The sequence below is a fragment of the Poecilia latipinna genome, unplaced genomic scaffold, assembly GCF_001443285.1.
Source record: "Poecilia latipinna isolate Pla-1442-1.1 unplaced genomic scaffold, P_latipinna-1.0 Scaffold900, whole genome shotgun sequence".
NCBI classification, from domain to species: Eukaryota; Metazoa; Chordata; class Actinopteri; order Cyprinodontiformes; family Poeciliidae; genus Poecilia; species Poecilia latipinna.
In genome coordinates, this window is record NW_015113516.1 from 302,193 (window position 1) to 329,214 (window position 27,022).

Below are 27,022 nucleotides of genomic sequence, written 5' to 3' on the forward strand. Positions count from 1 at the left end.
TAGTAATTAGTATCGGTTGTTGATATCGGACCAGTTTTATTATTTGGAGCGATAACAATATATATAAAAATAAAAAAAATCACCAATATTGGCCGATGTTTGGGTCTCTGTGAACTAAGCACCCACGATATATCGGCACTAAAATAAAAACATTTGGAAGAGGTATTTGTTCAAAAAGGAAACACAAAAAAAAACAAGAATAACACAAATAGGCAACTTGTGATGTCACCAATAGCAAGTATGGAAGCTCCTTTTTGATAGATTTGTCTTTATTAAAGAATGGTTTACAATAAAAGAGCGAAACCAAGAGAAAACCTGACCCTAGCACATTGTTCTGCAGATGATAAACTATATCTACAGTGAACTTGATTGATTTCTACCGACACGTCTGGCGGGCAGCTTTAAGGGCTTCTACAGAAGTAGGAAAACATTAAAGCATTATACGATGTGATTGAAAGAGAAACCTGTGGCTAAACGTCTGTAGCTACAGAAAGATAAGAACTACTTTGCTCAGCATGTACAAGGACATCTGAGAAACAGTCTGAAAAAAAATGTTGTTTCACACGACTACCGTTCATGTCGGGTTTAAAAAAAAAAACAAAACCGCAATTGTAGTTTGGTTTGCTTCACTATCAAAGCTTGAACTGATCAAAAGCACCAGTTGTTATGGTAATGCTATTTGCCAGTTTTGTTTCATTTGGAGCCTTTAAAATCCATCTTATTAGATATTCAGCTGGTGTGCGCTACAACAAGGTTATCAAAGTCAAACCCAGAGGAGGTTGGGTTCCTTCAAAACAGGAAAGCTCATTAGCCTCCGCTAGCATCAGAGTAAGAGAGAACGTCTCCAGTGGATTTGGTCAAGAATAATTTGCTAACAAACCACAGAGGAGAACATAGGTCATGTTCCTGAAATCATATGACTGCAGCTCTATAAAGGCAAATTATCTGTATAAACAGCTGTTTGCAGAGGTGAAAACGAGGCAAAGAAAAACAAATCATTTTTCTGGCCCCACAAGCAGCTCAGTGGCCCGCTGCTGCTCTCCACATATGTTGTTTGCTTTCAAAAGAGGCATCTTATAGAACCACGACTACATTGATTTTGCAATTATTGCCATTTCAGACTGAAGCCAGCAGGAACGGACTGTTGCGAGAATTAAATAGCGAAAAAAGAAAAGATAATTCAAAACACAACTGCAGGGAGGATCGATGCACTGGCACAGGGTTCTACGAATGTTTTCGTTTTATTTAAAGCTTTAAGTGGCTGCAGTGAATTAGCCTGACATCTCCAGACACACATGGAAATTAGTCTTGGACCTCTTTATTTTTGTGGTTCATTCCCAGGGGGCCGTTATAAGCAGACAAAACAAAACACTTCACATTACAGATGGGAGGAAAAAAACACCTAGTAAGAAGAACACTGGGACAACGGGGGAAGCTATAGTGTAAGCCTAATGTGGCAGTAAATAATAAAAAAAATACACTTCTGATTTATGATATAGTATTTTTTTAAATCCCCCCAAAAAACAAATTTTTTTTAATTACAAAATAATTAGGGATATTTTTCTAAAAATAAAAAAAGCAAAAATTTATTTTTGTAAATTTTTTTTAGAAATAAAACATACCTAAAAAAAAAAACGCCGTTAACAACTACCCATATTAATATAGTTGCTATAGCAACTTACTTTATTGTTATTGTTATTTCTTTATTTGTACAATAAAGTCTCTTGAGACTCATTGTCTCATTTACAAGAGACACCCGTTACGTCATTTTACTATCAAGCATCAGTATTGGCCGATATATCGTGCATTGTGTACCCTATTTTTCTGCTGATTCAATAAGCAGATTCCTAATAAAATACTATTACTTTAATAATATTATCAAAATATGTTTCCTATGTCTCAATTCTTGTTATGAAATAGTTCCGGAACAGGAAGGGCTGATCAGAAACGCATCAAATTCAAGGGTCACAACTGTTTTACGTTGCAAATGAAACATGAGTTCATAAATTTATCTCTTAAATTGGTTGATAATGACAAAATAACGCAACCTACACTGTCCTTTAACATAACTCAGCAAAGGACTGTATGAGGAGAAAAAACAAAAAAAAACGTGTTCAGGAAGTGAACGCTCTCACATATTATCTCAGTAAGTATAGACTACGGACGCCCACAAGGAGAGCACTTGACCTCGCGAAAACTTGGGTTGCCTGAGGCCCAGCTGAACGTTGCAGCTTGCTTATGAATACATTTAGCTGACTGAATATGATTCAGGTCACAGAACAGGATTAACTCCAGTGGATTAAACTCTGATAAAACCAAGTAATAAAAACTAAATGGAAATCCTCCCCTCACCCCCCTTGTCTGGGTCCCCAAACAGCCCCAACTTCCAAGGTCTCCACAGACGGAGTGTGATCTTAACAAGATTTGAATGGTAAATCAGCTGAGTGACATGAGGACAAATTACATCATCGTCTAAATGGTGATTGGACACATCCTGCTGCACAAGCACAACAGGACCTGGCGCTCGAAACAAGACTCCGCTGCAAATGTTACGGCGGACGCTCAGGGCGCAGATACGATCTTCAAACGCCGCTGCTTGCTTGTTTGTTTCCACAACAACAAATTCACTGTGATGCTTTATTTTAAGAGTCATGTTGAAGAGTTACGGAGTCATCTGTGCTTATTGGCATCTCTGGCAAAGATGGGTAAAAAGCCTTAAAACCGAATCGCACAGACATAATCCCATAACTTAAAGGCACTCTTAATTTCTCTAAAGAAAATGTAACTAAAGCATTTTCTTTATTAGCTTGAGCTTCTAAATTAGCAATCCATGACTTTCTCTTTCTGCTGGTTGTGCGAATGACACAAAGCAAAAGCCGGTTGTCTTAATCATTCTCCAACAAGGGTCAACACAAGTGAACATGTCTTTCAAGCAATTTTATAAGACGCAGGAAAATACTACAGGAAATTATCGACCAGTCTCGACAGAAGATGTTTATCATGCCATCACAAATCATGAGGATGAGAAAATACCCTAAAGCTCACAGTCGATTTGCTAAATATTGCCTGTGACTTTTACTCAAACTCTGGCTTTGATTAGAAGAGCCTAAACCTGAGCTTATTGAGAATAAACACTCCATGTAGTCCTGCATATAGAAAAGCACTTCACTGGTGAGTACGGTAAAGGACCTTGTGGTTATGTGGGCCCCCAAAGCCTCTGGGAACACAACATGACGGACTCTTTGAAATATCTGCAGGTTTTCAATTAAAAAAAAATCTTTGGGCTTCTGTAAATCAACACAATGAACCAAAACACATGGTAAAATCAGGACGTGTCTGCTTCTCCAGACATGTCTTTGTTTATGGGTTTCTCATTTCTCTGAGGGATCTAGAGAGATTATTCAAAGAGAAATCTTGTTCCGTTCCTCTTCGTCTGCTTGCTCAAATCTTGTGCTGTGACATATGGAGAAGACTAAGTGGTAATTTCTTGTCAAAGCGGTTTGTACGAAGTATTATGTGTGGATTATTGTAAAACTTTGTGTTCATTTTAAGGCCTTTCACACATTTTTTGCCAGGGGTGTCGATCATTTTAGAGGTTGTTGTTTATTATGCTGCCGTTTCTTCGCTTTTTGCGGCGTTGTAGCTGAACGAAAACACTTCTTTTTTTTTCCTTTTTTCCAGCATCATGACAATCAGCAGCAGCTTAATCTACAGCCACGTTACTGACGCCTCATTAACAATGTTTACTTCCGTAATCAGTCCTTTCTGCCAGTTAGTTTACGGATCAATTCGTTACAGTTTGCATGAAATGTTACAGTTAGGTTCAATGTGATCACATGAACTTAAAAATGCCCAAAGTAACATATTTAAAGTGCTTCTGTGGATTGCATTTCAAACCTAAGTATGTGCTAGAATTGATAACTTTAGATTTTTTCATACCAAGGCTACTTCTTTTATTCGCTCGCTTTCTTTTCCAAAAAAATATTTTCAAAAAGTGACTTTTATTTCAATCCTCCCTTCTGTGAGTACTACGACGTAGTGTTAGGGTCAGACTATGACAGTTTTGATTAAATTATGAAGACATGATCATAATATTAGCAGGAAAAAAGACGCACTTAGTAGAAAAAATGTCTTTAAATTACAACAAAAGTTCATTTATTGTCAAAAAAAATCAGACAGGACTCGATCAATTCACGTGATTCTCTCTCTGAAATAGACAGTTGTTTGTACAATCGTTTAAAATGATAATAATTTGATACTTATTTGCAAAAAGATTCAGTATTAGTATTTTTTTTCTTGTGTGAGTTCACACAACTTTATTCTCCTTTTATTAAACTTTATTTGTGTATTAGTGTGACTTTAATCTCATAATTAAAATAAATACATAAATAAAACAAACCCTGGTCCTAACATTTGTTGTAGAGTTGACCTGAATTCAAAGTCCAGATAAGTGGCTGTAAAACACGCTTGTGAAACAAGATGGCTGCCCAGAAACTATGGTAACCCAAAGAATTCACTGGTGGGGAAAAAAACAAAAAAAACAAAAACAAAAAAAAACTGATTTTCCTTGAATCTGTTTTTTTTAATCAAAATATATATTGATAAATTGATCAAATCGATTTATCACTCTGTCCTTATTTCCCGTTATTAAACCAAGGGATGAATTCATTGCTTCAGCATTTCTTCCAGCAGAAGTACGACATTCATGTAAGACTCACTCAGTAGAGTATTACTGCTCACCTCGGCCTATTCTCGGAAAAGAGACATTTGCGAGGCTGAAAATTAAATGTCGCTGTAGTTATAGAAATGCCACAATCCGTTTCTCCGGTATCACTTTGTCATTCAAGCGGTGACTAAGAGGCCGACTCTGCTGGAGAACCTGACCCTCATTTTATGGGATCGTAAGTTTAATATTTGATGGCCGAGCACACGTTATAAAACAGGGACCTTTCTCTCTTCGAATAGCTTCAGTGTAACTAATCACCATCTCGATAAGGCAGGATTATTATTTATGCAACAGGTCAGGGCATTGATTTATGATACGAGGGGGGAAGGGAGAGGAGAGAGAAAGAGACGGTCTTTGCTGGTGCATTAGTGTCGAAGGTAAAAAAGAAAAGCATCTTTTGTGTCCATTTCTTTTAAAAGGCCGTCCTTCCAGAAACTCTGTTTATGGTAGTGAAAGCCGCGGCTGTGACGACGAGAACTAACCGTGAAAGCAGAGGAGTGGGCTCAGGGACCGGCTGACGATAATGTCAGGTTGTGGGGAGGGAAGGAAAAAAAAAAAAAAAAGAAAAAAAAAACATGCTGGTTTATCAACACTCTAAACACCTCAGACTGATTCATGACTGGTTTCAAGTGGAAGGTTGCTTCTCCGTTTCTGTGAGAGCGGATCACACGAAGGCGTGGGCGTCGGGTTGTTAGCAGTCAAGCCTCGAGGGCGGAGGGGAGTCACATTTAAATGTTCGCACGGGCTAATAGGCATGATGATTTACAATTACATTTCCATGATGCGAGCCTCCGAGGACACACGCACGGTGCGATGAACCGTCTACATCTAACTGTGTGATGAGTAGATGAACGGGTGTCTCGCTCGCTTTCGTTCTAAAGTTTTTAATCTCGTTTTGACTTCAAGAGAAAGTATTTTTTAATGAAAGCATTCACAAATCATTCCATAAAGAGGTTGTTGCTCCACACTGCTGGTCAGCTGGATGATTTGAGACTATTTTGGACCTTCTTGTCTTTCATAAGTTCAGCTTTTTGGAAGCTGAATTCATGATGGTCAGGGAGTAGAAGTTAAAGGATTGCGTCCGAGCCACGAATAAAAAATATGTCGTTATTTGTGCAATGCTTTTGTCTTTAATTTTGTAAAATTTAGCAAGTGAGGTTAACAGTAGTTTAGGTCAGCTTTATTGTGAAATTTTGTTTTTTATTTTGAAAAGCATACTTCCTGTTGAGCCTTACGCTACATTAGAAAAAACAAGACGGCAGAAGGACGGAGCAATAACCAAATAAAAGAGAACATGACGTGATTTTGGAACGCCATTTTTTGTTTTTGCATTTTCCTACATATAGATTTTTTGTTAAATTTATGGTTTTGCACGCGTTGTTTACTTTTTTACAAGAGTGCCTATTGAATGACTGATATTGGATCTGTTGCCATAACAGATTATCATAAAAGTGACACTGTTTCAACACATTCAGCGAGACACAAGCCACAAAAAGTCGAATGCAAGGTCTACTTGAGCAAACGGCACGACCAAATCCCGTTCTTGTCTTGCCTAATTTTAATCAATAAAAAGTAAAACGAGAAAAGATTTTTTTGTTTTTTTCAGGAAATTCTCATTGTAAATTTAATGCATGTTTACGTTATTTTCTTAATTCCGTCTTTCAAAATGAAATGTTCAAAAGAAGGAAATGTTGTAGACAAAAAATATCAATAATCAATGTGTTGAATAATTTTAGTCCCAATAGTAATGAAAACAATTAAATCACGTTTTACAATTTTTAATAAAAAAATTCTGATTATCCTCAACATCACACTGTTCTCTCTCCAGCCCAAGCCTGAAATATGTTGCGACTTTTAAGATTTAATTCCCCATAAGCCTTCAGGTAAATACGATTGCTCACAGTTATTATTAATACGAATGTCAATAATTGACATTATTGTGCTTTACTTTATATGCTTCTGATACTGTGCCAAATAAAAATGTAATCTCAAACTAAGCCAGGCTGCCACAGATTACTTGAACTTCTTGACAAATTCATATGTCCACCAAAATATTGATTGTTTTAAAAAAAAATACATATGCTGTACATAAGACAAAACTGCTGAAATTCTGCAGAGAATGCCAATAAAAACGTTATCTAAATTCATGCTATGCTATGCATTTGCTCTGTCTGCATCAATGAAAGTTAACTTAACTCAGCATGCCGAATGCTTAAAGCGACTCCGACTAACATCAGCACCACCTAATTTATCAATAATAAAGCAAATAGTAATATGACCGATTATTTGGCCACTGTGTGTACAGTAACAAACATTTATCCCCAGATGACAATCATCAATTATAGAAACATACTGTAACAGAAGGATACTCTGTCCTGACACAGTAGCACAGCATTAAATATGTCACCTTTGACCCCAATAAACAGACAGTATATAAAATGGGTTAAGACTGTCCTGCTACGCATATGCGGAAGAGCTTAATGTTTTAACAACATTTGTTGTGTATCTTTGTATTTTGTATTTATGGTTTTGCATGCGTTGTTTGTAAACAACTTTTATTTACTTTTAAAATGTAAATGTAAAATGCATTTTCAGATACGGTAAGATGTGTGGCGAATTGAAAAACAATGTGAAAGCAACGTATGGTACACCACCGAGGCAACAACAAAGAAAGTTGAAAGAAACCATGAATGTAAATAAAAATTATAACAACTTTTTAATTGTTGCAGAATAGAAAAACTGAAAATGTAACTATACTCTCACTATAGTGCTGTTGTTGTTTTTATAAGAATAAAATATCGAATAGTAATCTTTATGGATGATAAAAATTACAGACGTGATCGATTTAATATTTTATCCTCATTCCTCTCAACTAAAATTATTTATGAGTACAATAAGTGACTCAGCTGAGGACACTTACAGGCAGACTGATTTTGGCAAGCCTAAGGATTTCCACATTAGATAAATACTTCTGAGGTTTAGCGAACTTAAGCTCATATAAAACCCAGCTTTACAGATGCGAGTGGTGGTGAGGAAACTTTCCAGCTTTACTGTATTTCTATCTTCCATTTCACTTTTTTCATCCCACTGTTTTAACAAAACCATCTCATCTTTTGGTTTTGCCAAACCAAAAGACCAACCAAAACATCCATGACTGTTTTGATGAAGGTTCCCCTCTATATGACACTCCTGATTATTTAAAAACTAATTAAAATCCAGTTCCTCTTATGATTATAACTGAACACAGCTCAACAAAACACAAGCAAATACACGAGTTCCCAAAGGTCACATGACTAATATCTGACTGAAAACAATCAGCATCTGGATCTTAGTGCGGTGTTTGAAAATCTGACTAACATAGGCCCTGTTCAGCTTTGACCCTATTCTTCTTTTTTTTAACAAGGTAACAACAAAGAAAAACAAATTCACACTCACATTTACCACCAGATATTCACACTTCCTTTTGCCAAAATAGCTTGAAATAAAGTGGAAAACCATCAAAAAGAACAAATCCAAATGCATGGACACAGTCGTATAAGGAGCCTGATTTCAAAACAGACATTTAAAGCCTAAATGTCTGACACACACACACACACACACACACACACACACACACACACACACACACACACACACACACACACACAGAGAGAGAGAGAGAGAGATACAAACAGTTAGTTTTTACCTTGGCACTGGAATCCTTGCTTTCCAAACCCCCTGTGAAAAAGAGAGGAGACTGATTTGAATGGCTCTTACTGTTTAAAACACACTGAATAACGTATTCATTCACACATGGACCCATTCACACCACATTCATTCCAAGGACACAGCTGTTAATCATGAGCTTTGCACAAGTTTGATGGTTTTTTTACAGTTTCATCTTGAGAAATTTGGAAAAGTGAATAAAAATCTGATTTGAGTAATTCAATTTGAACAGTGAAACTTATATTATACATCTATATATATATATATATATATATATATATATATATATATATATATATATATATATATACTAACTATTTCTGTTCATTTCGATGATTGTGGCTTATAACTAATTCAGCTTCTCATAGAATTAAAATATTACACAAGGCCATTTTATATGTTAACTACTTTGATGTTATAATTGTACATGTATGAATCAATATGCTAGGTTGCTAATGTTATACTAAGTGTGTGTACTTGTTTTATGGAAATAAATGTTTATTATTATTATTACTATGTGAACCACAGGAAGAGCAGCAATTGTCGCAGCAAAAGCTAACGGGGATTCAAATTAACAAACTTTATCTTTTTTAAGCAAAAGTTTTATTTCATGACCAACGTGTGGAAAACTGCTGATTTGATCGTTGTCTGGCAAAGAGTCGCTGATTCCATTTACACAGAGGGTAAGTTTAAAAAAGGTTGTTGCTAAAGATGATGGATGTTCACACTGCACACATACGTATACATAAGGAAAGTTAAGTGGAAGAAAAAAAGCATGCCATTCAGAGGACTGAGCAGCAACAATAAAGAACTGGACTGGTGCACAGTGACCCAAAATCATTCCCCCCCCCCCAACAGTATTTGGAACATGCCCACACTGATAAAAATATGTCTACCTGGTTTAATGATTATTGCATCACTGTCTTTGACTGATCAGCAAACTGGCCTGACCTAAAACGTATAAAAAAAATATTTGGGCTGTGTGAATAGGACGTTCAGAGACAAAGACTCAACAATGCTAATTAATTAGCAGAGCCACAGGCTGATTCGCTCCATGCTGCACTAATGCAGTGATTCATGGCTGAAATTTCTATATATATTGATTTCATGAATCTCCCCTAAGCTCTGGAGTGATCTTTGCTTCACATTCTTTTCTCTGAATCTAACTTTTTTTTTTTAACCAGGCTTTTTTCTTCCACTCAACTTTCCATTAAAATGCATGAAAGCACTCTAAACAGCCATCTTCGTTAACAATGACTCTTTGCAGCTCCAGCAGGCAGGGACATAGAGACTGTCAGCTGGACAAATGCCACATCAGCAACCTTCCATATTATGAGGCGGCTCATCACATAACACTTCTGCATTAAAAATAAAAACTTTTTTATTATTATTTCATGCAAAATTACGATGTTCTGTTAAATTACAAATTTGGGTTCTTGTTAGCTGTGAGGTATAATTGTGAAAACTAAGAGAAATAAAACACTGAAAATCACCGCTGTGTTTATCAACGTCTAAAAATGTGACTTTTCTGAACTAAATTACAGAAATAAATCAACATATTTACTATCCTGATTTACTTCGATGCACCATTATGTTGTATTAAAAGCATTAGCTGACTCGCTCCTTGAGTTAATAACAATCAACAATACAGCAGAAGAAAAAGTCAAGTCTGTCCAGAGAGACATCGCTTCTCAAAACGTTACGGCATAAACACCAAATCCAAAAGCTTTCTGGGATTTTTTTATTTTTTATGATCATATTTAATAATTACACTGTTAAAACAATAACTAAATGCATATAGCTTGTAATTAGTTGTCCTACAATCACATAAAGACATGTAGGTGCATGTCTGCACAGGCTTCCTGGCCCGCTTCTTCCCTCCGTTTGTGTGTTCAAACACAGTGTGTGTGTGTGTGTGTGTGTGTGTGTGTGCGCGTGTACGTGTGTGACGCGATGGGAGCTTTCCTTTTCAAAATATAGTTGTTTGATTTCACATTTTGAATCATATCGCCTGCATGCTGAACTCAAAAGGAGTGGCACATGTATGCTTGCCAACAACACAATGCATTAAAGGCATGAGATTACACACACACACACACACACTAAAGAACATAGTACTTTAAACGTGGGCGTGCCTTCAGCAGCATACACATTTTTTTTTAAAAAGTGCTTAACTGAGAACCCAAAGTGATTTGTGTAGTTCAAGTGTTCCACTAAAAAGGCAGGAATTTTTAAACGTCCTGCCCTTTTCCAGAGTGTGCAACATGAGCACATGGAGCTTTTCACATGGACCTGATTCTACAAGTTCAAAAGAAAAAAAAAATGCTATTCAATATCAGCGGCTTCAGTGGTTACACTGTGTGCAATGCACGCGTGGAATGGCTGCAAGTTAGTCATCCTAAATGCTTGACCGAGACCAAAATCACAGGAGCTGCGTTGCGGTTGTTTGTTCAAGAATGAAGATAAGGAGGGGAGTGGAGTCTAATGCAAAGGAGACTTTCGTGAAGTCATTTTTGTTGCATGATTCCTGTAAAGAGAGAGAGAGACACGGGACCTAATCCGGCATAAATTCTAACTACATTTCAGTGACTATTTTCCCTCCCGTTTACTATTACTATTGTTTTCAACGAACCAGCAGCAACAACTCCTCCCATTCGATAGTAGGGCAAAAAATAAAAATAAATAAATAAATCACAAGCAATCCCCTAGCGCGTTGCAAAGTGTTTTTAAGGCGTGCGGGGAATGAGGGGTTGGAAAGATGTCGCGACCCCCCAGAAGTTACATCACACCGAGCAAAGAGAAGGACTCGACTGAAGTTATTCGATATATGTGCAACAGGCGGGGTGGAGGTGGGAGACGGAGCAGAGCGCTTACCAGATGAAGTCGGTGCAGTGGCTGCAGAAAGTCGGCTGCTTGAAGAACCTGGCGATGAATTTGTGGTCCTTCACTTCGTGGACGTTCTTTTGCCTCAGAGCACCTTTTCGAGCAAACCTGTTCGCTACGTCCGCGGTGAACGACTCGTTAAAACTTGCATCTGCCATCGCGTTCCTCCTCTCTCTCTCTCTATATATATATAAATATATATAAAACACAAATCAATGCAACAGCTTCCTGCTGTGTTCGGGCTCGTTCCTCAGTCCGAAGTGAACGGTCTGCGCTTGTCAGTGCCGAGCCAGAAAGCGAAGCGGCAGTCCTGACTGGAGACACTGGACCTACTGGGTCTGAGGGATTTCCCTGCCTGTCGCTGCTCCACTGACACTGACAGGTCGGCTCCGTCAAGGTGGCAGCAGTGAGAATCCCTGCTTCCTCTGACTCCTTTCAAATCAAAAGTACTTTTTTTTAAGTTAGAAGGAAGAAATTGGTTTCCCTAGTATTATTGGCAGTTTCAACAGGTTCCTATAATTAATATCGGATAAATGTAACCCTTTACATTTCCTGCCCCCAGGGGGCAACATCATAGGCCTGAGTCTGACATAGATGACATAATTTACACAAACAACTGCTAAATACAGAAAATGTTAATAGAAAGATTATTTTTACCATAATGTGGCGCAACTATGCATGGCATATAGTGCTATACACATTTTTTGCGCCACTGAGTGACGCCTTCAGGATGTTCTTCTTCTTCAGTTTCGTTAGCGGTTGGCGAAAAAATACGTTTACATAATCATTACCGCCACCAACCGGTCAGGTAAGGAATGTCCTCAATAAATATTCGGTGGCCAGATCAGTATGGAGCGTAAAGAGTGTCAAATAACAATAGATACACAACTTGTGAAATAATTATTTAAATGCGTCATATTTTTGATTTATAAAACTGGAAATAAATTGGGAAATATTTTATTAGTTATTTGTGCCTAGCTTAAATGTATTGATTTCGTTTTTTAAAAACTTATTTCATATGTTAATAAAATATTTTTGCGTTTCTATGCTGAAGCAAGTAATTTATTCATTTATGCTGTATGTGGGTGGGATTAGGGCTGTTTTGAGACCCTGAGGTCTGATTGGCTGCTTCAAACAGCATATCGAGGCAACTTCTTCCCTGTTTGCTAAGACTCTAAGGTTAAAATCTTTGCTGGAAGTGTGGAAGTAACTTCAGTAAATTCTTGTAATTTAACCAAATGAACGTCATTAAGGAAGGAACTTAGATCTTCAAAATGCTTATCTTTGAAATTGCCAAAAAAAACAAAAAAAAAAACAAGGATATATAAAACATTTGCTCTGACAGACAGGGTATTGGAGAAATCTTTTCAAACTTCTGGACCAGGGTACATGGTGGAAAAAATATAGTCATGTTTGGGCTTTAGGAACACTTGCAGTATTTAGGAAACAACTTTGCTGTTTATTGAGCAACAGACCAACCGGTTGTTGCTTGTTGCCTTTTCTCAGAGTTGTTCAACTCGACCTCCATTTCAGGTGGACTGAATGTGGTAAGAACTCACCGAATCTTATTTCTCTATTGCAAACACTTTCATGTTGTCACCACCATTAAAATACAACCATAAATCACCTGTGTTTACCTTGAAGACTTGTGAAATGTTTTCTTTCTGTTCAGCTGTTAAATTTGATCCTGTGAAAATGTATTGTTTAATGAGACGTTAAAATCTAATGCAGCATGATGTGTTTCAATGAATCCATATTTAAACACCTTTGATGTCTCTGTGTTAGCCTTCATCTCTGCAGTTTTTAATCTCCCTGCTTTGATTTAAAAACATCCTCTGAAGTACAAAACATGAAAGCACAACAAAGCAACCTTTGAAATCTAATCTAAATAAACCTTCTGAAAATCCACCTATTTACATATGAACTGAACAACTTCAGCTATTTTCTCGCCCTCTCTCAATTTTCACAAATGTCTGTTTTGCTTTGGGTTTTTTTCTTTTCGATTTATTTTGAAAAACCAATTTCCGGTCGTGGACTTGTGTACTTTTGCGTAACTTGACTCTTCCACGCTCCTCTTCCTCCTTTCTCGCTCCGGCTGATGTCACGCAACAGGATCCGCTGTGGGAGGGAAGAGGCCTTGGGTCCCGCTGGACGAACAGAGGCTGGAGGCGGCACCGTGTGGGAAAACATGGCGTTGCATATTCTTTCTGATACGCATGACATCAATAAGAAAATATCAAAGTTATTACGCAGGTTTGTTACATCTGTCCTGTGGGTAAGAACTCCTTTTGCTTTTCCCCACCATAACAGGAAATAGAACCCACCTCTTCTTTTTATTTTTATTTTTTTCTGTTTTTTATTACCGTGTGAAAAAGTGTTTGAAATATTTCTCTCTGCTTTTTCTGTTTTATGGAAACATAAAACGAGCATGATGCAATCACATTACCGCAACTATATGCCAGTCAAGTTACAGCACGGCTTTGAATACCGAAGGCTAATTTAAGATATGAGCTGATGCCAAAATGAAAGGAACGGAGCCGTGAGCTTTGACTTTGTAGCAAAGTAAACAGATCCCACGTACTTCACATAAGTGGAGTTCATGGTTCGGGCCTCGATTATAAAGACCCCGAATGTTTGCTTCCCTTAAACCTGAACCTTTGCAACAAACAAACATAAAAAAAAAACGTTCAACTAATGTTTCTGATCGAAAATTAGATGAGAAAATCTCTCAAAAGATGATGCAAATATGTTAAATGAAGGTGCTTCTGTTATAGATCACTTCGATTACACAAATAGTTAAGTACAGAAAATGCTGAGTAGAAAGAATTTTTACACTATCGATTTGGCGCCCCCTCTAGCAAAGCGCCCCTATTATCGTCCATACCCAATTTTCTTTTCTTTTGCTCCACTGGTTAATTGAGTAACAGAAAAAAAATATCTGTATTTATTTGCATCTTGGTATACATAACACAAGTTTATTAATACTGCTCTAAATAATTTGGGATTTTGAAATAAATATAAATACATTTGGATGTTTTTTTTCTCTCTCTCTCTCTTTCTCGTTTTTGCTAACAAGGTGAAATGTGCATTTCCCAAATGAACAAAAGCAGAAGCAAGAGAAGAAGTGCATTTTCTAACAGATTGATAAGTCGATCAATATTTTATACAAAACCCGTGGAGTGAGTTTCATAACAGCAGAAAAAGGATCTTTGATCTTTGTACCATACTGTTAACTAAGTTTTAACTTTAATTCAAATCAATTTTGCACAGCTTTTTTTTCTAAGCTTTATAGATTTTTTTTTTTTTTTTTTTTTCCCCCCCCAACATGCTGCACCAATAAACTCAGTTTGTGTTTCCTTTCAGTTACTGACTCGGATTCCCATAAAGTTCACTGACATAGAGAGTCCTCTCCCTTGTTTCACTGAAGACAAATATTTAGAAATGACACACAGAGCAAGACGGGGACAATCCAACGACCTTTAAAAACTTGTAGGGAAAGAAGTCAAATAAAAAAAATTTCCACGTTGCAGATCTGAGACTACGCAGACTATAACCAATAAACACCTCATGAAACATACACGTTGGATGACTTTTCAGTTTAACTCGTAGTTTTCACAGCAAAAGAAAAAAAACCTCCTTTTTTGTTTGCCATTTCTGCAGTGGAGTTATTTTTCTTTTGCACTTGATGAGATTTCACATAATTCTGTCTGTCTGCTGTTTGCTCTTCCACCAGATCGAGATTATCTATCAACATTTAGTCAAATAATTCTGTGTGCACGCCGCATGTGAACTTTGGGCTTAATCAATAGCAGTCTGAGGTTGCATCTGATTGGAGGAGGCCATCTCTGGAGTCAGAATCTAAAAGGCTCTCATCCAGTGGCTGCAGGTTGAAACGCAGAGCGGATTTCACCTCCAAAGAAGATGGCTCCCGCTTTGCTGCTTCTCAGCCTTGCGGCTGTATTTACAACCGTAGCTCCTGCAAAAGGTACATTTGCAAATTTGTGCCTTGGCTTAAGTTAAACTTCTTCTGCTTGACGTCACCTTCTTCCCTTTTTCTCCCACCAGTTTGCGGCCGGCCTCGTGTCTCTGATGGCGTTGATGTTTCCTCCATGAAGCGCGTGTTTGAGATCGGAGAAGACGTGACCCTCTCGTGCGAGCAGGGCTACTCGCCTTCAACGGCGACGCCTCCCAGGATAACCTGCACGGCGACAGGGGAATGGACGCCGGCCAACCTGGCATGTTCCCGTGAGTCGAGGCCGCAGCTTCTGTTTTTTTAAATCCTGCGGCTGCCATCTTGCAGAGTTTAAAAACGGCGAGCGGGAAGCGAATTGGTGAAGGCCAAATGCGGTTTTGTGTAATAATCAACAAAAAACAATCATGATGGAATTAAAAAAACTTGATGATGGTCTTTCAAGACAACTCATTGCTAAGGTCTAATAGATGTGCTGATCTTCTTTTCTACAGCCAGGATGTGCCAGATACCCAGGCCTTTGCAGCCATTTGCAAAAGGCAGGACAGAGGCTCCTTTTAAGAGTGTGCTCAACTTCTCATGTGATGATGGGTAAGAACATCAACATTTATATATAAATTCTCTGGGAGAATTATGATTTGCAGATTATTGCAGGAATACGTATTTGTCATTGTTCAGGTACGTCATGGTAGGAGCTAATGAAAGCAGGTGCTTACACGATGGCACCTGGAGTCATCCGCCTCCTCTCTGCAAAGGTAAAATAAGTTATCCAGACCCTGCCCACTTTGTTTGCACATTTAAAAAGGCCCAGATAGAACAAAGCGGTTTAACACGTTTCTATAAAACGATATGGAGCGTAACGGAGAAGCAGGGTTCGGTTTTTAATCCACCACAAATCTGGAACCAACTTCCAGAAAACTGCATGACTGCTGAAAAACTGAGTTCCTTTAGATCAAGGCTAAAAACCCCTACCTGTTTAGAGGTGACCTGATTCCAAGTAAGTGGAAAACTGAGCAACATTTTTGATGACGATTTTGACGTTGACGTTTAACAAAATGTAGCATTTATTGCTCGTTTCATAATTGTTTTTATGGTGTAAAGCACTCTGAGCTGCCCTATGGCTGGAATGTGTAACACAAATAAACTTGACTAATGACAAATGAATCAACTAATACTTTTTCACATTAAAAAAAATTATATCCAAGCATAATAGTGGAAAGTTGAGTGCCAGGAAAAAGTGTGGTAGAGTTAAGTTGCACAAACAAAAGTGACAACCACTGCCGTATGAAGAGTGTGAAGAAGTCCTCATTTAACAGTTTGTTGGATATTTACAAAGGTGTGAAAGTTCTGCTGGAGTCAGTGATTCTAAAGCAAACACACTCACAGATGTTTTCGAAGACATGGACTACAACTATTTGGTTTCTTGTGATAGGCGGCCACTGTTTATCTACTGGTTTTCTTGAACTCATTGCAAAGAGTCTGTACATTTGAGAATCCCCTGCTTGAAAGTTGATGCCCGTATGAGTATATTTCAAAATTGATCAATAAAGAAAAGAGCAGCCCCAACGACCGAGCCCTGAGGAACACCACAGCAACAAAAGGCCAAACAGATTTCAAATATTTCCAACTTATTTTTATGTTTTCCATTCTTGACATGGACATCGCCATATCAAGTTCTGATTGTGATCCCACAGGCGTGAACTGTCCTCTGCCCAAGCCACCCAGAGAGGGAAGGATTGTCCATGACAAGGCCGTCACGGGAACGTCTACAATTTATGGACAAGGCTGGACGTACGAGTGCAACCCACCCAAAGCACCGAGTTACGAGAGAGGCTCCTGCATGGCCGATGGCTCCGCAACCGAACCTCCGGTTTGCCGAGGTAAATCCAGACTTGTGATGTGTGAATATCGTCTGAATGTATGGTATTACATGCAAGATTTATTTTTTTCTTCATCTTTACTTACATGTCAGAATTGTGTTGTTTATAGGCGGCACTATTATGTAAAATCAACTTTTTTTGATGTCCTAATGTTATTCCCTCATCCAAAACATACCTGGGGTGTTGCTTTGATTTTTTCATACATGTTTGAGAAATATTGTAATCACCCATGGCAACCATTCAGATGTGCAAAACGCCTGGGTGGACCTAGCCCCGCCTTTGAGGATGAAGCTCCTTCTCCGAGCTGCAGTTTCCAATTTTCCGCTTCACTGAGCTCCTTCAGACTAGCCGCCAGCAATTAGCAAACACCTGGTGGAGCTGCGCATCTGCTGAGCTCGTTATACCAGCTACTTCTCAGTGCAACGTTTAAGGGTTCATAAAGGAGTGATGTTGTGATGACTTCCTGAAGGCGGAGCTTCACAAAGAGCAGGAGTTCTTAAAGAGACAGAGGCCCATTTTCAAGGCATTAAATTATAAATTCAAATTTCTTTAAACTTGACTTAAAATAGCACTTGATTGTGCTATAAAATGTCACAATAGGCCTGGAAAATACATAATACTGCCCCTCTAATGAAATCATCGTTGTTGTTGTTGTCGTTACAGATGTGAGCTGCTCCATCCCGCCACGCATAGCAAATGGCGTCATCACATTCGCCGTGATGAGGCAACACAGTTACAAGGAGAAGGTTAAGTATTCCTGCCTTGAGCCTTATACCCTGGAAGGTGAGGCTGAGATCCAGTGCCAAAACACTGGAAACTGGTCATCAAAGCCAGTCTGCAGGGGTGAGTCATGAGAAAATTAGATCTCACTTCAGGCCTCTACTCTATATTTATCTACCTCTGCTCTAAAGAGATTCCTATGCTATGGCCATTGAAAAAACGTTCACCTGCAAAACAATGCTGTTTTTTTTGTTGTTGTTGTTGTTGTTTTATATCATCAATCAATCAATCAAATTTTATTTGTATAGCACATTTCAGCAGCAAGGCATTTCAAGGTGCTTTACATAATAAAAACAGCATGTGACATTGAATAAACAGTAAGAAAGAGAGAGAGATTTTGGAATTGTTACGGAATTTAAGCGCCTGTCGTCGCTATATATATATATATATATATATATCTCATAAAAATTAGAGTTTTCTCTGTCAGGTGAAAATATTTACTTTTTTTGTTTGTTTTTTTGTTTGTTTGTTTGTTTGTTTGTTTTTAACCTAGCTCCCTGCGAAGTTGGCATCAAAAGAGGGCGCATCTTCTACAATGGCAGAAAGATCTGGATTGAAGACCTGAGGCCAAACAGAGTGCTCCATGGCGAGCATGTTGCCTTCTATTGTAAGAACAAAGCTGAAAAGTGTGGCTACCCCGTGGCCAGCACCTGTAACGACGGAAACCTCCCCATCCCGGACTGCTATGAACGTGAGTCAATGCCAGCTGGACAAGCTCTACTTAAAACTGGTCCAGTTGACTGACAATGGAACCATTCCAGCTTCTTGGAATGTGATGTTTCATCCCCTAGATAACAGCAGAATGCTTCTGTGTTTGTCTTGCTTTTCTTCTCTTTGACCTATAGAACCGGGCAAAATCGAGTACAACCTAAGGTCTAAAAACCTTCCGTCAGAAATCAGAATGTGCGTGGCACCACCCACCGCAAACCCAACAAGCCCCCCAAACCCTGCGTGAGCAACTTACGGCGCCATGAACTGGGGAAGACATGGGCCGCCTTCTTGATGTTCCTGCTTTGGTTTTCTGTTCATTTATACTGGCAATAAATAAATAAATGCAAGATCATTAAAACAAACCAAGAAAATGTGTTAATAAAATGTTGAAAGAAATGGAAGCTGTGAACATCTAATGCAAAATGGTTTTAAAGTACATTTCAGTTCAATGCACACACACAGGCCTATTTCCAAATAATCCAGTTCATTTCCAATTTTCCATTAGCATACAACGAAACAAATTCATACCAAAATTAAAGCTCCAAGCAGCCTCAAACGGCCCTGGCAGCTCAGCGATGCTCCGGCCTCCTGGCAACCGCAGGAGCTCTGGTGACACCGCCCGCTAGCCATTGCAGATGCTCTTGCGCAGTTCCTGCACCCGTCCACCAGGTGATATGCACTGATACGTTTGGCCGAAAAATTCACAAAAGTTCCCATTCATCCATTTTCTTTACACCCTTGTCCCTCAGTGGGGTTGGGAGGGTTGCTGGTGCCTCTCCAGCTAATGTTCTGGGTGAGAGGCAGGGTACACCCTGGACAGGTTGCCAGTCTATCACAGGGTAACACAGAGACAATATGTTAATTTTATTCATTTTATCTACTGATGTTTTTGAATGATTATATATTTAATTATTTCAAAATATGGCACTAACGTAGCAAAATGTCACCAATTCCCTCATCAGTACGTGTATTTAAAGCAACAAAGAACTACAAAAAGCAATAAATGTTTGATAAAAGACCTCATCTATTTCTTACACATTTTTTTCTCACTCTTTTTTTCACGACGTACTATGTTTGCTGGCACAAGAACAATAAAATAAATGTTTGACTAAACAAGCAAAATTACCGTTCCAATGTATAGATATTTAAAAGCGTTCACAGGAGATGACTGTATATGAGATTAAAACAAGTGAATCATGGAAAAATTTTGAAAATGAAGACTAAAATGTTCAAACTGTATTTAGTTCTTAGCTTCACCACTAGGTGGCGCGACCATATAAACACACACACAAATACAAATATATATATATATATATATATGAAACGGTGGTCAGAGCTTTTGACTTTAAATTCAATTCACAATTTTACATCAGTCTGACATGGAAAAGTTACAAGGAGGGAAAAAAGAAACCCCACAAATACAGAAGGTGGGAAAAAAACTTGATTTTTTTTGTGTTGGAATTTCAACATCTGGGTATTTTTTTATTATTATTTGTTTGTTTTTTGTGACTTCCCGGAAACATTTGAAAGGATTCCAAACTCTTATTGAAGGAGTTGCTTCACGCTGCTCTTGTCTGTTTACCCTGAGAGAAACACAAACAGCTGAAAGTGGGGCAAAGAGTCCGCACCCGAAGCCGAAGGCAGACTGCAGGAGAGAAGGAGACTGTCCGTCCGTCTCTACAGAAGATGGAGCGTTTGTTTCTGCTGTGCTCTGGTCTGCTTGTGACGACAGTGACATCCCAACATAATGGTATGACTGCTTTTCATTTCACACGTCCTAGAATGAAAAGTTACCTGAGTTTGTTTTAAGGATTTCAACTTTTGCTATGGACTTATGGAGAAACATTTCATTGCTTGTGTTGATCGATGACTATATTTCTCAACACTGCTTTAGTCAAACTCTTAGTCAAAACAAGTGTTTTGACAGAACACTTGTTCTGTCAAAACAGAAAAGTGTGGCATAACATTTAATGTTGCTTGTATGTAGAGAGTTTTGGACATCTGTAAAGCTCTTATATACGGTATATCCGCAACTTTCATTGAAATTATTGACTAATTCCAGTTTGTTCCCGACCCGAACTGAGCGGGAACATTGAGATGTCTGGGATCCAGAGGTTCTCCAGTCCCGGGGAGGAGTTAGCCCTGGCTTGTAAAGAGGGATATACTCCTGTGTCGGGCCCACGCAAGATTGTTTGCACCATCAACGGCGTGTGGACAAGCACCAAGCTGAAGTGCATACGTGCGTGTCTTATTTTCTTTCTATTAATTATGGCAGAAATGTCTAGCAATAATTCTTGCAATTACCAGTGAAATAAAATTCACAGAGATTTTGACGTAAACAGATAAAATATTCAATAGTTTTAGTATACTCAAGAGTTTTCACTTGGACATATGCAAATTAAGAACTGCAAGTTTGAAAATGTCAAGGAAAAAAATGAAATATTTACATAGAGTACTTTGAAGAAACATGTTCAAACTCCTTTTTCTCATGTTGTCGTGTCAAAACCCAGAAATTTAGTGTTTTGGACCAAGATTTGTCTAACAATTTTACACTTTATTTTATTGTATTTACTACAAGAGTAACTCAGGTTAAGACAGATTCAGTGATTAATCTATGTGGTCATCATTTCATCAAGTCTTGCCGCAGATTATCAATAAGATTTAGGTCTGGACTTTGACTAGGCCACTCTAAGAAATCAGCATGCTTTGATCTAAGCCACTTAAATATTTGTGCTATTTTAGCTCACATAAAATCCCAATAAAATCATAGCAGTCTGTGCTTGTAATGTGACAAAACGTGGGAAAGTTGAAATATTAGAATGGGTTCAGCATACAAACAGGATTGTAAGGCAATACTTGTAACTTTATTATGAATTGCACAATTTCATGCCTTAAGTGACTAAACTCACATTTAACTGTTTGCATCAATAATAAATAACAGCTAAGTAGAACAAACTTCCTTTCATATTTTCTCCCGCAGCAAAACAATGTCCACATCCTGAACTAATCACTAATGGTGAACTGTTTTACGAGGACACAGTGTACCAGAGCGCAATCAACTACACCTGCCATGAAGGGTAAACAAAAAGAAAACACGTTTTATGTTGTGTGTGTGCAAATAATCTATATTGTATATTATAAACTGTACATAGAAAAGCTGGGTTTAAAAAAAATACCTTTACGCTGTTGATTAAATATCATGTTGAACAGATATATGATGACTGGAGAGAGTTCAGCAGTGTGCCAAGCCAACGGGACATGGAGTTCACCTGCACCAGAGTGCATACGTATGTAATTATTTAAAGTCATTTCACTTCATCTAATGCATTTATGGGGTGTGGTGAGGATTTGAATACAGAAAATAAACTACAGTATTTTACTGTAGGTCTTTCTTTGAGGTGTTTTTAAATTAATGGGGTGGGAAAGCAACATATGCTCATTTTTTAGCATTAAATCAGTAGAATTTGGGACATGTCTGAAGATTTTGAACAAATCCGCAAAGAATTTTAACTGAATACTGAAAAGGTTCATCTAAAAAAAAACACACACACACAAGAGGTTAGCTTTGTGTAATAATCAGTGTGTCTCAAACAGACATTTCTCCAGAACGGAGTAAAATTTCGGAATATGTGAACCAAATTTGTAAATGTTCTCCATTTACAACCAAACAAATGCACTATCGCTCCCCTATCACTCTCACACAACAGACATCAATGTAACCGTTAGGACTGTAGTTAAAAGAAGAGACAAGGTACAGCATGTCTAAGGAATTTAATTGCTTTTATCTTATTTATAAAAACAGTTATTGTGATATTACACAGACTTGGTCCCAATAAATACCTTCAGCGACAGCAAACGAACACAGCTGAGAGCAAGGTGAATAAGTATCTCACAACAAAAAAAGCCCTCCTGTGATATTTTTCAAAATGGCCGTCATTATCTTTGCAAATTACCCAACAAATTTGCTACAAGGACAGGTTTAGAGCCTAAAGAGCCACTAATGCACCCACAACCCTGAAGTGTGATTCACCTTTTTTTTTTTTTTTTTTTACATAGATTTCAACTGTATATCCATATTAAAATTATTTTAAATGTTTTATTCAAAAGATGGAAAAAATTGAAACTGATGGGGTTTTTTGTTGTTGTTGTTTTTGTCTTGGTAGCTATTCCCTGTGGTCTCGCCCCAGTCCCACTGTACGGAATGGTCATTTACGACAAGGTGATCAGAGGAAACACGGTCAATTACGGCCTCAAGGCGACGTATATCTGCAATCCCCCATACGCACTTTTCGGCAACCCGGTTGCAGAGTGCACCGCCAGCGGTACCTGGACCAAGACACCAGAGTGTCAAGGTAGGAGAAGGCAGAAAAATATGGCTCAGCTTGGTTGATTTTAGTACAACCCAACTATATTAAAAAGTTTATGAAAGTTTATTTCCATTTTCCTGGCAAATAAAAGGAAAAAGTAAGAGTAAACGAATGTGTTTCCTCACAGTGGTGACCTGCCCTCCGCCAGAGAGCATTGAAAGAGGCTACATGTCAAACAACGAGAAGAGGGAGTTTTTCTACAGGGAAAGAGTCAAGTACGGCTGCGAGAGTCCGTACGTGCTGGAAGGAAATGTGGAGGTGGTCTGTCAGGAGAATGGAAAGTGGTCCGAAAAGCCGTCTTGCAAAGGTAATTCTGTAGGGAATCACAAAATATAAAACATTAAAATCCAAATGTGCAGAATTAAAAATAGCTGTTGTTTTTTTCAGTCTAATCAGGTTTCGTTTGAGTTTGCATCTTTTCTGCAATCATAAATTTAGCCATATTTCCAATTTGATTTTATCTTAAAACTTGGCTTAGCACTTTTTTTTTAAACATAACATAAATATTCTGTGCTCATCAATTAATAACACAAAGATGATCAATGTTTATTTTTACCAAATGTTTTTTTTAAAATGCTGTACTCCCCCTCCCCCCCCTCCCCTTCAGCTCCCTGTTCTGTTAACTTACAAAGAGCTAGAATTTTGCACAACGGGAAGAAAATCTGGATTGAAAACTTCCAGCCGAACCGTGTCTTACACCTTGAGATCGTCTCTGTCTACTGCATGAATGAAGCCAGGAAATGTGGTTATGCCGTGCCGACCCAGTGCATCGATGGAACGCTAAACATCCCCAAATGCTTTGAAGGTACAAGCCATTTTATTCAAGAAAAAAAAATGAATTGAACAAAAGATATTGTCGAGTCATAATGTTTTGACTCAAACTGAAGAACACTTGGCTCCGAAATGTTTTCTCAGTAGCACAGTCAGAGGTTTAGCAGACATTAAATAGAACTCTACTGTTAGTATTAGTCTCTAAAACGCAGAATTTTATTTCTGCAGACATAAGAAGAATCAGTCTGAATTCATAGCACTCTGCAGTACCTAATATTAAAGTGAAAACCTAAATCAATATCTACCTGTCTGTCTATTTGAAGTGTTATTACATGATATTGGCAAACTTACTCTGTGTGTTTGTTATGTGTGCTGTTTCAGAACCCAGTGGGGTGGAGTACACCTTGAAGCCAAATTCACTTCCATCAGAGATCGACCAGTGCTGAAGTGGCAGATATTTTCTATCCTGAGGCCGTCATAAATGTCCACTACCTTTCAAAGTAAAGGAGATGATTTAAATCTGTTTGAGATTTTATTGTTTGTTATTATTATTATATTATTATTATTATTATATGTCATAACTTCAAATTACTTCAAAACTTCATTTCATTCATTTCATTTCAGTTGTCTGGTGATTCACCAAGGTGACATTCTGGCCACAAGCATTTGAGATTTCTGTTGTAACTGTCAGAGCTGAAATGTGGTATGGTTCGAGGGCATGAAAATATCCAATAAATACTTTATTACTTAATAAAAGTATGATCTGCAATCTCACACACAGTGTGAGACAAAATTTACCACTGTGGGGGGCAAGGGATGGCGACAGTATTTTTTTTTATTTTATTTTTTTATGGTGGCACAGAAAAAAAAGATTAATTAAATAACTGGAATGTTTTATCATTCAATATACATCTCGTCTCATTTGCTTTGATACATTTATCTGAATTAAATCCGCTAGGTCAACCTCCACTACACTTACTCGTTTATGCATATTTAGCAGACTCTCATTTTCTTATACAACATGACTTGCTTATGTTATGTCAATCAAGATGAACTATACTTTCATTGGTGACACTGTTTAAAGTTGCGCTCAGCTTTTCCCAAAGATAAAGCAGCTCCCCATCTCCCTCTTGTGGTTTAAATGCTGCGTTCTAGTTGTACTCGGAGCTGGGAAATTCCGACTTTCCTAGTCGGAAAGATCAGTGGAAAGCGGTCGGGAGTCGGATAATTTCCCACTGGGGACATGGGAACATCTCCAATTACCTCCAGTTACGGCTTGTAAGGCGGATTTCGCGATTCAATGTGGGCGCTCCTCGTATCAGGGAGGGTGTAAGTAAGGTGGTGGTAACACGTTTCTTTCACAAGGCACGTATGTAAAAGTGCGTCTGGAATCAACGTTAAACTGAAAAATTAAAAGTGGTGTTTGCTTATGGAAACCAAAGCTTAAAATTATGATTGTAAAAATCTATTACAAACAACGTTTACGGGCGCTAACATGTTGAAATTCCGACGTCTTAACTAGAACGCTGTTACCTCGGGTTTCCATAGGTAATAATAAATATTTTTATCTTTATTATCATCCATCTGAGTTCTCCCTTCCCAGGCAACTGGAACGCAGCAGTTACCAGTTTGCTCCTTGCCCCTTCGTGTACTCTCGCGAGATTCCGCGAGCTCCACTTTCTTGTGGTCCAGCATGGCAGCGCTGTGTGAGGGATACACGTTGTGCGGACTTGTTCCAGCTGTAAATCGGCGAAGCTCTGAAATTAAGGGCATCGAAGAAGAGCGGGACAGCGACCATGTGATCGTCACTGACTCCAGCAGATCTGTGACTCTGTACAAGGTAAAGTTTAGACTTTGCAGGAGCTGGGGGCCAGCTGATCGGTACCGACTCGTGTTAGCATCCTGTGGTGATCTCAATAACAGAACCAGAACCGTTCAATTTTCTTAACTCCAGTCTGGGTCGATCGCTAATGCTTTTACACGGGGATGTTAACGTGAAAACAAGCTAATCCCCTCTCAACATCAAGTTCTTAGAAAGTCACACTAATGACAAGGAGATAGAAGTTGGCTAATGTTAGCTACTCTCAACATGAAAGCTCGTTTCTCTAGTGAATAATACAGCTGTAGTTGTGTTTTAAAGTTGAATATAATCTTTCAGATTATGCTGCATTTGGTAAAGTCAAAGTGTGTGATTATGGGTGTTTTCTTTCTGTACTGGTCACACATGTTGCTGCAGGTGTCAGACCAGAAGCCATTGGGCAGATGGACAGTGAAACAGGGTCAACTTCTGACCTGCGCAGCGGTCTTCAACAAGCAGACCAATGAGTATGTGGCAGTCTCAGACAACAAGGTAACCCGGTCCAGGAAAATGGACACTCAGTTCACTATTTTTGTTATCTGCCAATTGTTGTTGCTTAAGTGATGCGTCACACAACCTAAGCCAATCAGAATTAATTTTTTTTCTTTTTTTTTTGTTTTTGTTTTTTTTGTTTTCAGGTGATAAGAATCTGGAAAGAAGACGACATCATTTTAGACAAGGCATTCAAAGCAACAGTAAGCGTGACTTTCAGTTCTTCACTCTTTTCGAGGTCAAAATCATACGAATTATAAGGGGAGTTTTTGTTTTCAGTGTGTTCTACTTTGGAAACACTCAGTTTGACCAGTGTGTCGTTTCGTTTACACCCAGGAAGTTCACATTTACTGCCAAATTAATGTACGCCATTGCACAATACTTATACTAAAATTGGACATTGCTTTGATTTTTCATACGGTTTTGTTACCGTGTCAGAAAGTATTTATGTATATTTACTGTGGACAAATATAAACGCATCCTAACCTCTGCCTCTTTTCTTTTCCGACGTCCCTCAGGTGTCGGCAGATGTCCAGTCGGTGCACTGTGCACACGGAGCCGAGCCTGCCGTCTTGTTTCAGAGAGGAGCTGTGAGACTTCTGGACTCCCTGCTTTCTGCTCCCCAGCAGCCTGTAGAGGAAGTCCTGGTTCAGGACGAAGCCATCAGGTCCAGAACTCCTGTTGTTTTCACACATCATACACAAAAAGAAGAGATTGCTTTAAAAAACACTTTTTATTCACGAGAGAAAGCTGGTTAACAAATATTTCAGTCTGTCCTGTGTTTTATTATTATTACTATTATTATTATTTATTTTTTTTAGTATTTTTTTTTTTTACATTTTTTAGGGTTTAAATTGAAAATTAGCATGATTTTTTGTA

At 38.3% G+C, this 27,022-nt stretch overlaps 4 protein-coding genes across 8 annotated transcripts in view; 3 read left to right on the forward strand and 1 right to left on the reverse strand.

Annotated features, from left to right (window-relative positions):
- The window catches only part of prkcaa (protein kinase C, alpha, a), a 148,089-nt gene extending 136,395 nt beyond the window's left edge, over window positions 1-11,694 (reverse strand). For all 4 annotated transcript variants that reach the window (XM_015048708.1, XM_015048707.1, XM_015048706.1 and 1 more), the window contains exons 1-2: window positions 11,306-11,694; window positions 8,412-8,443 (exon numbers count right to left, since the gene is read on the reverse strand). In XM_015048708.1, coding sequence (XP_014904194.1) covers window positions 8,412-8,443; window positions 11,306-11,472 — 199 coding nt within the window. In that variant the 5' untranslated portion in view covers window positions 11,473-11,694. The remainder of the gene's footprint in view (window positions 1-8,411; window positions 8,444-11,305) is intronic.
- LOC106957388 (beta-2-glycoprotein 1-like) lies at window positions 3,136-24,316 on the forward strand. Of its 2 annotated transcripts, XM_015048711.1 has the most exons (10): window positions 3,136-3,140; window positions 4,966-4,972; window positions 20,296-20,405; window positions 20,718-20,894; window positions 21,636-21,732; window positions 21,866-21,942; window positions 22,819-23,007; window positions 23,150-23,329; window positions 23,630-23,827; window positions 24,175-24,316. In XM_015048711.1, the coding sequence occupies exons 3-10, from the start codon at window positions 20,342-20,344 to the stop codon at window positions 24,237-24,239; spliced, it is 1,047 nt and encodes a 348-aa protein (XP_014904197.1). In that variant the 5' UTR covers window positions 3,136-3,140; window positions 4,966-4,972; window positions 20,296-20,341; the 3' UTR covers window positions 24,240-24,316. The 2 variants fall into 2 exon arrangements, with proteins under 2 accessions (XP_014904197.1, XP_014904196.1); XM_015048710.1 differs by lacking the exons at window positions 3,136-3,140; window positions 4,966-4,972 and having other exon boundaries at window positions 20,253-20,405.
- Window positions 15,173-19,016, forward strand: LOC106957387 (beta-2-glycoprotein 1-like). The gene is made up of 8 exons (XM_015048709.1): window positions 15,173-15,299; window positions 15,380-15,559; window positions 15,779-15,875; window positions 15,963-16,039; window positions 16,979-17,164; window positions 17,828-18,007; window positions 18,438-18,635; window positions 18,790-19,016. Exons 1-8 carry the CDS (start codon window positions 15,236-15,238, stop codon window positions 18,897-18,899), a joined length of 1,092 nt encoding a protein of 363 aa, XP_014904195.1. The 5' UTR covers window positions 15,173-15,235; the 3' UTR covers window positions 18,900-19,016.
- Window positions 24,317-24,784: 468 nt separating the features above from the next.
- On the forward strand, window positions 24,785-26,901 carry LOC106957384 (nucleolar protein 11-like). The gene is made up of 4 exons (XM_015048704.1): window positions 24,785-25,633; window positions 26,030-26,143; window positions 26,290-26,346; window positions 26,662-26,901. Exons 1-4 carry the CDS (start codon window positions 25,487-25,489, stop codon window positions 26,899-26,901), a joined length of 558 nt encoding a protein of 185 aa, XP_014904190.1. The 5' UTR covers window positions 24,785-25,486.
- Window positions 26,902-27,022: the final 121 nt, after the last annotated feature.